This window comes from Alosa pseudoharengus, unplaced genomic scaffold (genome assembly GCF_046254945.1).
Source record: "Alosa pseudoharengus isolate Yale_2024_CS ecotype anadromous, Long Island Sound unplaced genomic scaffold, YU_APseudo_1.1 YU_APseudo_1.1_scf_10, whole genome shotgun sequence".
Taxonomy (NCBI): Eukaryota; Metazoa; Chordata; class Actinopteri; order Clupeiformes; family Clupeidae; genus Alosa; species Alosa pseudoharengus.
The window spans coordinates 21,650,635-21,668,134 of record NW_027468565.1 but is presented as its reverse complement, the minus strand read 5'-3'; the positions used below and the strand labels follow the sequence as shown (position 1 = coordinate 21,668,134).

Genomic DNA, 17,500 nt, shown 5'->3' with positions numbered 1-17,500 from the left:
CCCTCTTTTATCAACTCCTCTCTTCTCCTTATCTCGTCTTCCTTCTCTGCTATTCCGACCTCTCTACATCATTCCTCATTACCCTGTTTCTCCCCTAACTTCTCTTTCTATCTTTGATTTCCCCCGCTCTCTCTCTCTATATATCTCTTTCTGTCTCTCTGTCTGTCTGTTTTGCAAGATCACTCTGTTCTAACCTCTCTCTCTCTCTCGCCCTTTCATTCTGTTCCACAACCCTCTCTTCTCTCTCTCTCTCTCGCTCTCTCTTTCTCTCTTTCTCTCTAGTGTTTTATGTACAAGCTGCAGGTATATTGAAAACATTTTTCCTCGCGGCTTTGACAGGAGAGACGGGTGAAAAACAAATTTCAGATCTGAGAGCCCCTTTAATCTCGCCTGTGTAGCTTGCTTCCGAACACAGCAAATTTACAGCAGACTGTGTGTCTGTGTGTCTGTGTCTGTGTGTGTCTGTGTCTGTCTGTGTATTTGTTTGTTAGTGTTTGAATAAATAAATATTATGCAGCCTTAATGTTCCTGTCTATGTATTGAGAGCTTATTGATTGGGAAGCCCTTGCTTCTACACCTCAATATAAGAGTGGGATTTTTTTTCTGTGTGCTAGTGTCATTTGCAATATGGTGCTATATCTATTTTAGTTTGCCTATATGTTTATTTACTGTGTGTGTGTTTGTGTTTGTGTTTGTTTGTTTGTGAGTGTACTGCATGTGTATCATTAGCTACTTGGGACAAAAGTGTGGATGGTTGTGTGGATCACAGAGGGTGGTGGGGGGGGGGGCGATGGTGAGGAAAAGGCCTGGTTGACTGCACCCAGGGCTTTCCTCAGGAAGAGGCTACTGACGACACAAGCAGGAAACATTGCCATGATCTGCCAGGAATGTGCCGTGTGTGTGTGTGTGTGTGTATGTGTGTGTGTGTATGTGTGTGTGTGTGTGCAGGCCTGTTGTTTGTGCAACCAAGTGTGTGAAAGGTTGTGCTTTCAGCATGTGTCAGCCAGTGAGCTGTAGGCAGTCGAGTTTCCTGCTTTTGTGCTCAGGCCTGCTTGCAGTGGATGAGGACTCTGTCGTGGTTAGTTTGAGCTGTCTCAAACTAAGGGGTGGAGGGGTTTCTGGATGTGTGTGGGGTAGGGGGGTTGTTGTTGGGTGTGTGTGTGTGTGTGTGTGTGTGTGAGGGGGGGTGATCAGGAGCTTATGTATGAATGTATTTATGTATGCTTGTATTATGTTGGTTTTGTATCAGGTGCGCCATTATTCCATGGTTTCTGTGTTTGTGTGTGTGTGTGTGTGTGTGTGTCTATTCACTTTGGACAAAAGCATCTGCCAAATGCCATAGTCATCATAGTCAAAGTTTTCCCGCACACACAAGGAAAAAGTCAGAGAATTTAAAAATCTAAATTTTCTCAAAATTCATGTTTTAAATACTGTAAGTCTGCATGGGTTCCACTACCCCCCCCCCCCCCCCCATGCACACAAACAAACAAAACACACACACACACACACTTCTCTGGGCTGGAGGAAGTGGGTTCTGGCACAGAGTAATTCTGCTGTTTTACGGCAAACTGTTGCACTGCTGGGGAATAAGGGCTAGTCCACATCTGTCGGTTGTGGGGTGCCTGGCTCCCCCCGACAGGAAGAGACTGGCCAGCCTGCCAGCCAGGCTGAGGCACTGCTCTCAACTGATGCAATGCAGAGAGAGACAGGGAGAGAGAGAGAGAGAGAGAGAAAGAGGGAGACAGAGAGAGAGGGAGCGAGAGAGAGAGGGGAAGAGAAGGTGAGCAAGGGATGGAGACGGATTGAAAGAGGAAGCCAGTTGAAACTACGTGATGTAGAGATGGAAATATGGAGAGGTGTAGCCAGAGACGGATTGCAGAAGAGAACGACAGCAGAAAAGATGGAGATGGAGAGAGAGAGAAAGATTGGGGGATGGAGGGAGAGATGGACACAGCTCCTCTCGTCTGGCTTTGCTGCTGAGAGAGGGAAGTGCTGGCGTGGGCTGCTGCCTGTAAGCCTGCGGCCAGAGAGAGATGGAGAGAGAGAGAGAGCCAGAGAAAGAGCGACATAGAGAAAGAGATGGAGAGCGAGAGAGAGAGGAGCCCATAAGCCCCATGCTTGGCTTGGACTGACCGTCAGTTTCTGTTCAGGGCACTGAGCAACCAGGAGCTGCAGGAAAGCGCAGCAGCACCGCGAGCGTCCTCCCACTCCTGCTCTCTGCCTTCCAGCATCCCTCTGTCCACCCCCTCCAAACATCCCGTCCCTCACTCGTCCAGCTTTCATCTTTCTCTCTCTCTCTCTCTTTCTCTATCTCTCTCTCTCCTACTTTGCTCTACCTCTATCCCACTTTTCTGTAGGTTTCTCTATTTTTCTTTCTCTGTTTTGGCTCTCTCTCCATCCATCTTCCCCTTTCCCTCCCCACATCTCTCTCTCTCTCTCTCTCCCTCTTTCCTCTCTCTGTCACTCCATCCCTTCTTCCTGGAGAAGAGCAGCTGGATGGCAGTGCAGCCTTTAGGAGTGGCCCTGGCCTGTGAGGCAATGAGCAAGTATGGAGGCAGGCCTGCAGACAGACAGACAGACAGACAGACTAGCAGGCAGACAGACAGACTAGCAGGCAGACAGACAGACTAGCAGGCAGACAGACAGACTAGCAGGCAGACAGACAGACTAGCAGGCAGACAGACAGACTAGCAGGCAGACAGACAGACTAGCAGGCAGACAGACAAGTAAGCAGGCAGACAGACATACAGATAGACAGACAGACAAGTAAGCAGTCAGACAGACATACAGATAGACAGGCAGACAAGTAAGCAGGCAGACAGACTAGCAGACAGACAAACAGGCGTACAGATAGACATAGCAAGGAGCCAAACGGCCAGACGTCCAGAGTTGTGTAGCCGCTCGGTTCCTCTCTGCTCCTCTCCGCTCCTCTCCATGCTGCGTGCTCCGCTCTGCGCCTCATCAGGCTTTATCGTGCCTCTCTGCCATCTAAGCCTTCAGCTGCTCCTCCAGCCCTCCACCCATCCCTCCATCCCTCCACCCCATCCTCTGCTATTAGTGCTTTTCTGGCCAGCCATGGCGGGGTGTGTGTGTGTGTGTGTGTGTGTGTGTGTGTGTGTTTTTAAGGCTGTTTTGTGCGGCAGGCAGGGCAGTTTCGGCACTGATAAAAGTATTTGGTTAATCAGCTTCCGTCCGCGTCCCCCTGCTCCCCCGGCTTGGAGGACGGGCCATTGAAGTGGAGTCCCCCACGGGGCCCCCGAGGGCCGGCTCGACTCGGCTCCGCTCACCCCCGACTCCGACTCCGACTCCACTCGCCTCGGCCGCGAGATTGGCGCCAGGCTCGGCCAGTGCCGGTGCAGACCCCCCCCCCCCCCCCCCAGCCCCCTGAGGGACACGGGAGCCGGCCAGTAGGAGAGCGCGGCACAGTGCAGGGTCCAGGGGAGAGGTGGCGGAGGCGGAGCGAGCCCTGACCAGCAGGAAATGCCAGTAACAGGAGCAGCAGCAGCAGCAGCGACCAACCCCGCCCCCCCCCCCCCCCCCCCCCCCCCTCTCCCCCGGGCTTCCCTCCAAAGCCTGATTGGACACGGTGACCCATTTGAGCGATAAGAGCCCCCGCTGCTCCATCTCCGCCTGCTCCTCCGCACGCTGAGCCGTACAGAGCCGCACGGCACCCTGGGAGTTCTCATCTCCGTCATCCCAGCCACGCCGCGCTGTGACGCCGGCTTTAGGGCGGGAAAGGGGGGTGGGGTGGGGTGGGCATTGACGAGGGAGAGTGGCGAAGAGGGGGTGAGGGCACGGGGGGTAGAGGGGCAGGGATAAGAAAGATAGGGATTGACTGACAACTGGGCCAAGAGAAGCAACAACAACAACAACAACAACAACAACAACACAAACTGATCCAGCATCAGTGGAGAGTCAAGAGAGGGAGAGAAAACAACAGACTACAAATACTGAGCATCAGAGAGAGGGGAAAATAACGAGGAGCGAATTGCCGTGGCAACGGTCCTGTCACTTGCCAAGTGACTAATGACTAGCGGCGTGTAAATATTTGCCCTACATGGCGCATCTTCTCTGTGATGATTGCCATGCTGATGCATTAGCTGTCAGGCGCTAGCATTTCCCTCTGACCTCTCTTTACCTGTCTGTTGCTGTCTCCATCCACCGCCACCGCCACCGCATCACACCACTGCCAGTCTGTGTGTGTGTGTGTGTGTGAATATTTACGTGTGTGTGACTGCATTTGCGCGTGTGTGTGTGTCTGCCTGCCAACATTTGTCTTTAGGTCTGTATTTTTCTTTTGGTCTATAGGTGGCAGTTTTGTGTGCGTGTGTAATAGAGAAATAAAAAAAGTGTGTGTGTGTGTGAATGAGTATGACGTGGCTGTGTTTGTCTATGAGATTACTAGAATGGGACTGGATGTCTCTATGAATGTGAGTGCCTGAGAGAGAGAGAGAGAGAGAGAGAGAGAGAGAGAGAGAGAGAGAGAGAGAGATTGAGGTGGATCTCTGTATGCAGTGAGTTAAACGCCTAAAACTTCCTAAATCTGATTTCACACTTAGGGTCCTCATTTGGCCATGCGGGTTTAGTGTGAATTTTGCACATTTCTAAGCCATTAACTTATTTCTTTGTGTGTGTGTGTGTGTGTGTGTGTACTTCTGTGAGTATATCATGCATGTATTGATCCATTTGTTGTGTCACATACAATCCTGTGTGTGCGTGCATGTGTGCATGAGTGTGTTAGGAGTCTAATATCTAACATTGGTGTTTCTGTGTTAGATTGTGCCTGCCTGCCTGTGTTTAAGCTGAGTGCCTGTGCTAGCCAAACTCCCTCATCTCTCTCTCTCTCTCTCCTAACATATCCTCCTCCCTGGAGGGTGGTCAGGCCTGTGCCTGGAGACAGTGCCGCGCGTGTTCCCGTCATCCTGCCCGCTATTAAAAGCCATTAAGCCATGCAGAACAAGTCAGGCTTTTATCTTTCATTAATTATCTGGAAAGCAGAGGCACTCCCGCTCTCTTCCCACTCCCCCCACGCCTTCACCAGGGGCTAGCTGTGCTCGAGAGCATGGCCAAGGTGTGTGTCTGTGTGAGATTGTATGTGTGAGCTTGTGTGTGTTTTGTTTGTGTGAGTGTTTGTACACATCATGTATACGTGTGTGTGGGAGAACATGTGCACAAGTGTGTGTGTGTGTGTGTGTGTGTGTGTGTGTGTGTGTGTGTGCCTTCATGATGGCTGAGTGGACTGAAGGATACCGTAAAAGATTGCTGGGGAGAGAGACTGACAGAACTCTCTTCTGTGGTTCTCATCCTGCCTTGATGAAGTCTGCCGTTCACTGAGGGATGGTGTTAGAAACCTTGGGCCAGTTCTCTATACAAATGCATGATTTACTGAGGAAGTTTTCCTCTCCGTGTGTGTGTGTGTGTGTGTGTATTAATAAGGAACACTTTGCTGTTGGTCAGAACTCCCCTGTCTGAACCATGTCTGTTTTGTTCTACCAGTAAAAGACACACAGTTTTCACTTCCACACACACTTATGGTTTGATTTCATTCAAATTCAAACACTGAAACACATTTCCTGCATAGAGATAGACAGACACACACATCCCAAGGCACACACACACACACACACACACACACACACACACGCACACGCACACGTAGGCACAAATGGGGGTCCGCTAATAGCTTCCAGAGGGAGAGGGAGAGAGAGAAGGGTTTTATCCCTTAAGTGTAGAAGACTTAATCAGACAGAATGGCCAGGGGCCAGCAACAGGGTTGGGCTCATGCACCTCACACACACACACACACACACACACACACACACGCACACACACACACACACATAGACACACACACAGACACACATATACACACACACACACACACAGACATAGACACACACACGCACACGCACCCACACACACACACACGCGCACACACACAGTCAGACATGTACACACAACCACACGAGTACATGCATAGAGAAATGAACATGCACGTACTGTATATACACACACACACTCATTCATTCACTCACACACACACACACACACACACGGCCCTCCTCAGGCATTAGGTATTCACAGGTTGCCTCTGCTGCAGACACTGCAGTGGAGCATGGGCCCAGGTGAGACCTTACCTCATCTCTCTCTCTCGCTCTCTCTCTCTCTCTCTCTCTCTCTGATGCTGTTTGCACATGCGTCCCACCTCTCCTCTCCTCTTCATCCCTCCTCTGTGCTCCTTTCTTTCTCTTATTCTAAACGCACTGTGCCTTTACTTGTACAACATGATCATAACAACCTAGCTGCATAAGTCTCCCTCCTGCTCCCCCGCCTTCCATTCGTTAGTCTCTTTGTCCACATCACACCATCTTTCTTTCTTTCTTTCTTTCTTTCTTTCTCCCTCTCTCCTTCTCTTTCTTTTTTGTTCTTGGTGGTGGGGGCCGTGCCTGTGTGCAGTCAGGGGCCTCTCTTTGATGCTTCACCTGTGGTGCTTGTGTGTGTGTGTGTGTGTGTGTGTGGGAGGCAGGGGGCCTGTGTGTGGTGTGCTGCTTGTTAAGGGCCGTGGCTGTGAGCTAGCGGTGTTAGACCTGGGTCACAGCACACCAGGCTGCTGGCCGGGTTGCCCCGCCACCCCCCAAACTAAAACACACTAGTATATGTGTGTGTACTTGTGTTTGTGTCTATGCTTGTGTGTGTGTGATTTATATTCACGATATATATCATGCACCTGATACATATCAATAATATGTGCTCCTCTACTCCTCTAGCTGAACTATGTCTATTTCTATGCAATTTGTATGCGAGGGGTGTATCTAATATAGTGCACAAAGCAATGGTCATGTTTGTGTGTGTGTGTGTTTCATCTGTATGCTCATATTGACTCATCATTGCAGGCGTTTGTCTACCTGTGTGCTTGGGTGGATGCTGATCCTCACCCGGGATGCTAATCTTTACTCAGATAAATGAAAACTCCTCCTACTGTACAGACTCACTTGCTGTGTATCCGCAGAGGCTAACCGTCTGCTACATGCTTGTGTCTCTGTGTGCGTGTGTGCGTGTGTGTGTGTGTGTGTGTGTGTGTGTGTGTGTGTGTGTGTGTGTGTTTTGTGGCGTCTTTAACTCGCTCGTTTGATCTCTACCCTTGCATCGCCGGCGCACTGATTGCTGCGTTGCCGACAGCAACACTGCTGTGAATTAGCGCAGAGCGCCGTAATGTTGCAGCTTAACACTGCTTAACAGTGTGTGTGTGTGTGTGTGTGTGTGTGTGGGGGGGGTGGGGGGGGGGGGGTGGGGGTGCTCTACTTAAAGGGGACCCTGAAATGCAAATATCTGCACCACCTTGCTCTTTCCGCCAGTAAGATAATTAACGGGCAGGGTAATTTCAATAGCATCGGAAATAAAAGAGTGTTAAGTATTTTGAATGTTTTTTTTCAGTATGTGCCTGTTTTTTTGTTTTCTCCCTCTCTCCCGCCTCGCTCCGTGTGTCCGTGTGTGTGTGTGTGTGTGTTTTGTGTTTGTGTGGCCCTTGAGGGATTGTGTTTTTTTTCCTCGCTTAAATAATAGTTTAAAGAGAGAATGAGAGCGAGTGTAGAGGGAGAGCGAGAGAAAGAACAGTCCACCCCTGCAATGCTGATAAACACTTAATGCTTTCTCTGGGATGCAGACTTATCCTGCTTCTACCTAACACACACACACACACACACACACACACACACACACACACACACACACTCACAGAAGTACACTATGGATGTATATGTGTACAGCGTAAAATAGACAAGGCCTAAAATAATTTCTCATTTCTCCTTATTTCCTATCTATAACTCATTGCTGCCTTGAGCTTGCTGCATTGCATTCAAACATATGCACACACACACACACACACACACACAGACACAGAGACACACACTCACATATAACATTCCGTCTCAAAGGGCTCGGCGATTGGCCCCTCTGGTAAGCGGTCGGCCGGAGGATGTTTTGGTGTTCGGGGCGGAAGCGGTCCGGTCCGCATGCCTCACATCTGTACGGCAGGCCCCCGAGACGAGCTCTGTGTCAGCCTTAGCCTCAGCCTGGCTGCTGCTGCTCGCATTATGGCTTGCGCTCCGAGGGTATCCAAGGTAACCCACACCAACATGCTGGAGTCATTAGCGCTAGCTAGCCTAGCGCACTCCTCCAGAACAGAACATTTTATGGAGGAATGCAATGGTCTGACATTTGGTTGGGTTAGTGAAGCAGGGGTTCAGTAATTTCTGGATTGGCATTAGCAGTGTGTGGAGGTGGTTTAAATGACTGGAAGTGTGGAAACTTCTAGAAAAAAATGCTGTTTGGTCTCAGCTCATTGCATTGTGCTTTCATTGTACCTTTCTGCAGTGTTCATTTAGTTTACATCATTTACACACTTCCAATTACGCTCACAGTACCGAAACACCCACACACACACACACACAAACACACACACACACGCACACATTGTTTCACATACAAAAACAACACATTTGCATACACACAACGTCATGCAATCTCAATCAGACTTTCTCTCTCACTCACACTCACACACACACACACACACACACACACACACACACACACACACACACACACACCCCCACACAGACACACGCGCACACACACATGCACATACTCCCAGATCGTGCCCCCCCACTGATTTCTGGGTTCACACTCCCAGTGCTTGGCACTCAGGGGACGTGGAGGGGGGTATAAATATGGAAATAAATTAATACCTCTATACTGCTAATGAAGGCTAGCAATTCCCAGCAGAAAAATCAGGAAAATGCTTTTATTAGAATGTTTTTTTTATTTTTTATCTCTTTCTAATGACTTTTACCTTTCTGTTCTGCCTTTCTCCCTCCCCCCTCTCCCTCTTACTGTTTTCTTCTTACTCTTCTCTCTCTCTTTCCTTCTTTTTCTCTCACTCCCTCTTTTCCTCTCTCGTTCTCCCCCTCACATATGTGGTCTCTCTCTTTTCCTCTCTCGTTCTCCCCCTCACATATGTGGTCTCTCTCTTTTCCTCTCGTTCTCCCCCTCACATATGTGGTCTCTCTCTGTGAGTTGGGCTTTGTTTGTGCAACGTGGTGAGCGCACTGTGAGGTCTTCATAATCCACAGGGTCCCTTTCTCTCTCTCTCTCTCTTTCTCTCTCTCTCTCTCTCTCTCTCACTTTCTCTCTCTCTTTCTTCTCTCTCACACTCTCTCTCTCTCTCTCATTCTTTCTTTCCTGATTGAGCTGAAGGGTTTGACTCAGTGCTGTATCGTCGCCATGGGAAACAGCTGTAACCCTGTGGCGCACATCTGTTGAGCCCATCCCGCCGCCATTGTCTTCACCCCGCCACACCTGTGTGTCTGTGTGTCTGTGTGTCTGTGTGTGTGTGTGTGTGTGTGTGTGTGTGTGTGTGTGTGTGTGTCTGTGTCTGTGTGTGTGTGTGTGTGTGCGCGCGCGCGCGTGCACTCGCTTTGTCTGCAGATGTGTGTGCAGATCTGCAGCACACCTTGTGTATGTGTTTGTGTTAATATGTGTAATGTAATGAGATATTTGTGTGTCTGTGTTTGTTGGGTGAGTTTCTGTGTGTGTGTGTGTGTGTGTGTGTGTGTGTGTGCATGATGCACGTTTGACTGTGTCACACCAGTGACATCATTCCGTCTCTCCATGGTAACACAGTGTGTGGGCTTGTTGAAGTGGTGCTCAGTGTGAAGTTCTCTGACCCTGGTCAGTTTCATCAGAGAGCAAACAAACTCTGTCACGGCCAGAAGAGGCGGCGGCTCTGCCGCTCTGGTGTCGGGATGCTGCCAGATGCCAGATAATAATGCGTGTGACATACTATTGCATTGCAATGCTTTATTAATGAATTGCAGTCCTAGATATGGCCTGTGTGTGTGTGTGCTGCTTGTTTCAGCTGCTGTGTGCTACCTTGTGTGTAGTGGGTGAAGTCTCTCCAAGTTGGATGTTTACCCAGTGTGGTTCAGAGCAGAACTGTGTGGGAGGCACAGGACTGACAGTGCCTCTGGCTCCATTGTTTTTAAATGTGTGTGTGTGTGTGTGTGTGTGTGTGTGTGTGTGTGTGTGTGTGTGTGTGTGTGTGTGTGTGGTTGCCTGAAGGTGAATGGACTGGCAGTTGCAGCAGCAATGTGGAGGTACTGTTTGGCGTTGTGCCATTCTCCACACACACACACACACGCGCACATATGCACACACACATGCGCACATATGCATGCGCGCACACATGCACATGCACGCACACACCACACACACACATTCACACACACACACACACATTCGCACATACGCACACACACACACACACACGCTGCCACCACCGCTCTGTCTCTCTGCCTGAATACCCTCCAATATTCTCTCTCTAATGAGGCATTTAATGCAGGATGAGTGCTCCTGTGATTGGGTGTAATTTAATGTTTTTCCCTCTCCCTCTCCCTCCACTGGGAAGTCATGTCTTCAGGAATCAAGCGCCTGGACTTCGTGGCCCAGCCCCGTGGTATTCGCCCCACCTGTGTAGTTTTGGGTTGTGTTTTATGTTTGTGTTGGGACAAGCACTCGTTGTTTTGCTTCACTTCATAATATTTACTTTTTTTTAGTGCCATGCCTGTTTTGTCCTTTGCTACATTTTTGACATCTCTCTTTGGATTAAGTATTTGAGGAAATGAGAAGTAATCCTGGGGGGGTTGCAGCGAGGGGGGTATCTTTGTCTGCCAGAGATACGTGCTAAAGCTCCCTGTATGCTCTAAGAGTACACCAACTACCAGCTCCTTTTGGCTGTGTGTGCTTGTGTGTGTGCGTGTGTTCGCTTGTGTATGTATGTGTGTGTGTGTGTGTGCGTGCGCACCTGCCATGTTTGTTGTGTTGTGGAGCCTAGAGGACCCAGCAGTATTCTCCACACACTCACCCACCCAGCAGTAGCACTAGTGTGGCCTGGTCTGTGGTGGGGTGGGGTGGCCTGTGGTGGGGTGGGGTAGCCTGTGGTGGGGTGGGGAGGCCTGTGGTGGGGTGGGGAGGCTGCGGAGGGGTCAAGGGGGCGGCCCGAAGGAGCCCAGGCTCTCCGCCGGTGCTTTACTGGAAAAGCCCGGCAAGAAGGCCCCGGTCTCAGGGAAAAACAACACTGCACCGGACAGGCATCAGAGCCAGAAACGCCGACCATGGAAGGAGTTCCATCGGGAACTGGAAGGATGGAGGCATTGAGGAGAGACAGGAGGGGGGAGAGAGGGAGAGAGAGGGAGAGTGTTTAGACGAGCAGTTCCAGGGAGAGAGATTGGGCATGTGCAGCCAAAATGGGCTGAGAGAGAGAGAGAGAGAGAGAGAGAGAGAGAATGAGAGAGAGAATGATGGGGATGGGAATAAAGGGTGGATGAAAAGGACAGAGGGAGATGGAGAAAATCTGAGAGAGTGATAGAAAAGGATAGAAAAGGGAGAGGAAAAACAGAGTTAGAGAGGAGGAGGAGGAGGAGGAGGAGGGAAAGGGGAGAAAGAATGGAGAAAGGGAGAGGGCAAGAGGAGTCCCATAAATGAAAGAGTGAGGTGCATCGGCACAGAACCAGGACTTGGACCCTGGTGTGTAAGGAGTGTGTGTGTGCTCGTGTGCGCGTGCGTGCGTGTGTGTGTGTGTGCGAGGAGTGTGCTCATGTGTGTGTGTTTGTGTGCGAGGAGTATATGTGTGTGTGTGTGTGTGTGCGTGTGTATTTGGGTGAGGTGCATCGGCACAGAACCAGGAGTGGGACCCTGGCGTGCGGGGAGGCTCCTGGCTCCGGGTTCTCAGGCTCCTAACAAGCGGGCCATTCTGGTCCGGGCCCTGCCCCGTCCAACACGTGAGTCCCAGGGCCTGGCCCTCGGCTGACGAGGAGGAGGAGAAGGAGGAGGAGGGGGAGGGCAGGAGAGGCGGCAGGCTCAGGGGGAGGGGGTGCTGTGGAGGACTGGAGAGGAGGTGTGGGGAGGCGAGGGGAGCGGGCCAGTTTTAGGGAGAGCACAGAGTCCGAGGCTGTTGCCCTTGGCTGCGAGGTGGAATATGAAACACTGGAGTGTCACTGGAGCTGAGTTCACACCGACCACCCTGCTGAGAGACGCCTGGACCACAGGAGTGTGTGTGTGTGTGTGTGTTTGTGTGTTTGTGTGTGTGTGTGTGTGTGTTCTTGACTAAGAAACAATGTATGTATGTGTGAAGGTGTGCAAGTGTGTGTGTGTGTGTGTGTGTGTGTGTGTGTAAGAGTGTAATGGTGTGTGTGTGTGTATGGGTATGTTTGTTTAAGATGGAGATTGTCCATTTGCCCCTGTGTGTGTGTGTGTGTGTGTGTGTGTGTGTGTGTGTGTGTGTGTCTGTGCCCAAAGCCCTTGCACTCATGATGAGCATATAACGTGGAAAGAATGTGTTCAGGCTGGCAGGGCTGCCTGCACTCTGGGGGTTGGTCGGGGGAGGGGGCTGTGGGGGTGGCAGAGAAGGGACTCTTTGGGGGGGGGGGCATGGAGAGGGGCGAGGGGGGGTCGAGGAAGTGGTTTAGAGAATCTGCAGCGCTGTGCCGTGCCTGGGGGAGCACATCTAACCACATTTTCCTCCAGCACGAACGATCCTTTCCGCTCTGGTCAGGGTTTCAGCACAGCCTTCGGGCCCTGCTTTTTTCTGTGTGTGTGTGTGTGTGTGTGTGTGTGTGTGTGTGTGTGTGTGTGTGTGTTTCTCTCTGTGTGTGTGTGTGTGTGTGTGTGTGTGTGTGAGAGTTGCCTAGGCTAGCTGTAGCAATACTATTCATGTGATCATTCACACGAACGATCCTTTCCGCTCTGGTCAGGGTTTCAGCACAGCCTTCGGGCCCTGCTTTTGTGTGTGTGTGTGTGTGTGTGTGTGCGCAAGAGCTCCAAACTCCAAAATGCTGGCACAGTAGATTAGGCCTTTGTACTGGGAAGGATGTGCAAGCCTGTTCTCATACAGCGCTACTATGAAGAAGACTACTGCAGCTAGTCAGGCACCAGCTTACTTACACTTTGTGTTTGTGTGTGTGTTTCTTGTGCCTGCTGTGCATCGCATGTCAGGGTTGGCCTAAAAAGAGATTCCTTTTGTCCTTACAAAAACATTCACATCAATTATGTGTTTGTGTGTGTGTCCTGATAGAGTAAGACTGGCCTGTAGAAGGGAATGTGTTCAGTATGTGCTCTCTCTCTCTCTCTGTGTGTGTGTGTGTGTGTGTGTGTGTGTGTGTGTGTGTGTGTGTGTGTGTGTGTGTGTGTGTGTGTGTGTGTGTGTGTGTGTGTGTGTGTGTGTGCAGAGGTGGGGGAATGTGTTCATTGTGTCCTGACGGCTGCCATTTCCTGTTTGTGTGGCAGCAGTGCTTCCTTCCTTTCTCCGCTCGTCTCTCCTGCATGCCCAGGAAAGCCTTCATATTTCACACGTGTACACACACACACACACACACACACACATCCCCCTGTCTCTGATCCTGTTGTTTGCCTACCTGTTTTTTTGCACCTCTTAAAAAGAACATGAAAACAAACCCTACAAAGCAAACAGCCCTGCGCACACTCCAAAGAAACACTTTGAAGTTCGCCAAATCACACGCAAGACTGCGTCTCGTGTCATTCCGTGTGTTTTACTTCTGTGTCGTTTTTGTCCCCCCCACCACATCCCACCCTCCTCCTTTTTCCTTTTGCTCCGTGTCTTATGCGTCTAGGCTTCTCTTGATAGACTTTCAGGAATATTTGTTTGTGGGATTTACACAGAAGTTTTTTTAGAAAGCATGTGTTTTTTTTTTTTTTTAGCAAGAGCAATTGTCTAACCAAGCCTATTTTCCCTCTCCTCTTCCTTCTGTCTCTCTCTCTATCCCCCCATCCATCGCTCTCTCTCTCTTTCTTTCTCTCTCTCTCCTCATCTATCTCTATCTGTGCAGCGGTCGAGGAAGGCGAGACGTCGACGGAGTTTGCAGGCAGCTGGGACTCCTCGTCGGTCCAGACAGGTATGAACTCTGTTGTTATAGGCTCACTGTTTGGCCGGCGTTGGCCGGCGTTTGTCCGTCTGTGGAGTGCAGGAGCGAGCGTGAGCCTGCTGGAGATGTCACACTCCAGCCCCTCTTGGGGGAAACACACACCCGTCCACACACACACACACACACACACACACCCGTCCCGCACCAAAGCCCCGCTAATATCTCTAATATCAATTCCACATGGCCTGTAGCCCACATCCAGAGAGATGGAGGGAGAGAGAACGGGTAGGAGGGAGGGAAGGAGAGGGGGAGGGATGAAGAGGAGGACAAACAGAGTCCATGTAGGCAGACAGGAGGAGGAATACAGTCGCTAAAACACTTATGAAATAGGGGCTAGGATTCAATATTTTTCAATTAATTGCATTGCATGCATTTACATTTCAGAATGTAATCGGAACAGTAGGGTCTGGATTTGCATATATCACACACACCTCATAGCTCTACTTTTTATGCAGCTTAACCTTAGACATTAGGAACAAAAGCATTGATTCAGTGTTTCTGATCATTGTTAAAGTATCACATACCATAATATACTGTAGTGATATTGAAGTGTATGGATATTTCCTTCAAAAAAGGATGAAATGCCCGCACTCTGCTAAAAACTCCCATACATTTATTATGTGCTGCAACATTTCGACCCGGCTGGGTCTTCCTCAGGCAAATGGATATTTCCTTACCCTTGCAAGAGGCAGTGGATCAGGGGAGGAAGAGGTGTAAACTGAGATATAGGTAGAGGAGCAGGAAAGAGAGTAGAGTGATGGAGAGGGAGAGTGCAGGACGGAGAGAGGGAGATTCTAGCAGGAGAGGACGAGAAAGAGAGTGAGGCAGACGAGACAGAACCAGGGAGGACGGGGGAGACGCATGTCCGTGTGCAGAGAGGGAGGATGGAGCACTTTTCACAGGGCACGGGGGACCGGAGTCCAGGTGTACACGGACGCTCTGGCTGCCTCTGGCTTCCTGTGGAGTGTGTGTGTGTGTGTTTTTGTGTGTGTGTGTCTGCGCGCATCATCTCCCCTGTGTTCCAAGATGTCCGCCTCCAGGGTCTCAGTTGGCCCGTGTCAGTGGGTTCAAACCCGTCTGTCATCACGTTCCGCACCGCTCCGGTTCGCTTTGCTCTGCGCTTGGCCACGGTTCTGGAACACTACAACAGAACAGCTCTCCAGTGCCCCCCCCACACACACACACACACACACACACTCACACACACTCTCCTCACAAAACTCCAATCACGGCCCAGTATTAATAATCCAACTGTGCTGATTGGTTCCTGACGGTGTCTCTCCACACAGCTACATTTGGGTTCTATCAGTAGCCCTCTGCTGTGATTGGCTGTCTGGCGGTCACGTGACCTGGGTGCCACAGCCGTAGCCTGCGACAGTGATGGCGTCTGGGCTGTGTGTCTGACTGGCTGTGCATTAAGTCCCCTCACGCAACAGCGTGCCGCATCCAGCCTGAAGAGCGAGATCTCTATCTCGATGTGGGCTTGGCTCACAACTCAAAGCCCACAGACGGCGCACAAGTGTTTCTGCTCTGGAGAGAGAGAGAGACAGAGAGGGGGGGGAGGGATGAAGAGAGAGGGAGAAAGAGGGAAGCAGGGAATGTGAGCAGGAGCGAGAGATGGAGAGATGGAGAAAGAGAGGGGAGTGAGTGATGGAGAGAGTAATAGGGAGAGAGGGATGGAGAGAGCGCGATGGGGAGAGGGTGAGCGAGGCACGTCTGTGTTCTGTGTTCCTAGTGAGCTCAGCTGGGAGTGGGACTTGGAAAGTGTGGCCCCTGGAGGCGGGGGTGGGTGGGGGGGGATGGGGGGGGGGGGTTGTGTGTGACGTGCGGGCCCTCTCCTAACCTGCCCCGGGGGAGTGTGCGGGTGCTGACGGAGGTCCAGGGTGGCTGCAAAGTGCTGCGTGTGTGAGACTGCAGGAAGGGGAGTCCCAGTGCTCTCTCTCTCTTTCTTTCTTTCTCTCTCTCTCTCTTTCTCTCTCTCACTTTTTTTCGCTCTCTCTCACTCTTTATCTCACCCTCGTTCTGTATCACTCGCACTCTCACTCTCTCTCTCTAACACTCTTTCTCTCCCTCCCTCTCTCCCTCTGTCTCTCCATTCCTCTGTGTTTTTGTCACCCTTTTCCTTTCCCTTCGACTTTTTGTTTTACCTGTTCCCGTCCTCATGTGCTCTCTCTCTCCTTCCCTCCCTCCGTCCCTCCCTCTCTCTCTCTCTCTCCCTCTCTCTCTCTCTCTCCCTCTCTCTCTCTGTCTCTCTCCCTCTCTCTGTCTCTCCCTCTCTCTGTCTCTCTCCCTTCCCCCATTCCTGAGTGCGTGTGTGTGTCTCTGGCGTGTTTGTTTGTGCTGCTGTGCTGCTGGACTCTGGGGGGCTGCTCGCCATTTCTTATTTAAAAAGATAAAAAACCTTCCTTCCCCGTATTCCCTGGGAGATGATGTCGACAAGGACACTGGCAGGCTTTTCCTGGTATTAAATTCATCTCTCTCCCTCCCTCTCTCTCTCTCTCTCTCTTTTTTTTTTTTTTCTTTCTCTGTCTCTCTCTCTCTATCCCCTCCTTTTCTTTTCTCTGGAAAATGTGTGTTGAGTTTGGAAAGAACGGTTGTGGTGGTGGTTTTTTTTGGGGGGGGGGGTTGCGTGTTTGGAGGAAAGAGCCCCCCCCCCCCCCCCCTTTATACACACACACACACACTCATACTCTCTCACACACACACACACACACACACACACACACACCACCCCCTGCCTGCATGCCCCAGAGGGCCTCGGAGGGCCCCATTGCTGCGTCCCGTAGGGGAATGGGCCGGAGGTGCTCCCCCCCCCCCCCTTACTCCTTCCCTCCTTGCTACACAACCCCCCCCCCCCCCCCCCAACCCCTCCGCTCCCTGAGACAGAAAAACAACCCAGCCCTCCCCAACCCAGAGGGAGAGAGGAGGAAAAGAGGAAAGACAGAGAACCAGCCAGGTCTGACACTAGAGACCGGGGAGGGAGGGAGGGAGAGAGAGAGTGAGAGAGAGAGGGGGGGGGAGAGAGAGATAGAGAGAGATAGAGAGAGGGAGAGAGAGAGATGGAGCTTGTAGATGTTTGTCATATCCTTTTCTGGGTGTGTGTGTATATGTGTGTATGTGTGTGTGTGTGTGTGGGGGGGGGGGTCGGTTCTGCACACACACACACACACACACACACACACACACACACACACACACACACGTCTGCAATAATGTCACAGGACACAGGTTTGTACATCAAGGCTAGACTTGTAGAAACACAAAAGTCACACACTGACTGCACACGCCTCAAACAATGGCTTGAAAGGAGACCACGGAGTGTTGGGGAAACGAATGTTTGGCTTTTCTAAGCACACGCTTGCCATCACCACACATCACACGCAGTGTACATATTACACACACACACACACACACACATGCCCGTCTGAATAGGCATTTTAGGTTTAAACATAAAACTGCAGGTTTTCGACTTGAGGCTTACAGACACCGCAAGAGCACACACAATA

General features: G+C 50.9%; 1 protein-coding gene across 2 annotated transcripts in view; it reads left to right on the top strand.

Annotated features, from left to right (window-relative positions):
* Positions 1-17,500, top strand: part of znf423 (zinc finger protein 423) — a 160,133-nt gene that overhangs the window by 13,497 nt on the left and 129,136 nt on the right. For both annotated transcript variants that reach the window (XM_076267554.1, XM_076267546.1), the window contains exon 2: positions 13,899-13,964. In XM_076267554.1, coding sequence (XP_076123669.1) covers positions 13,899-13,964 — 66 coding nt within the window. The remainder of the gene's footprint in view (positions 1-13,898; positions 13,965-17,500) is intronic.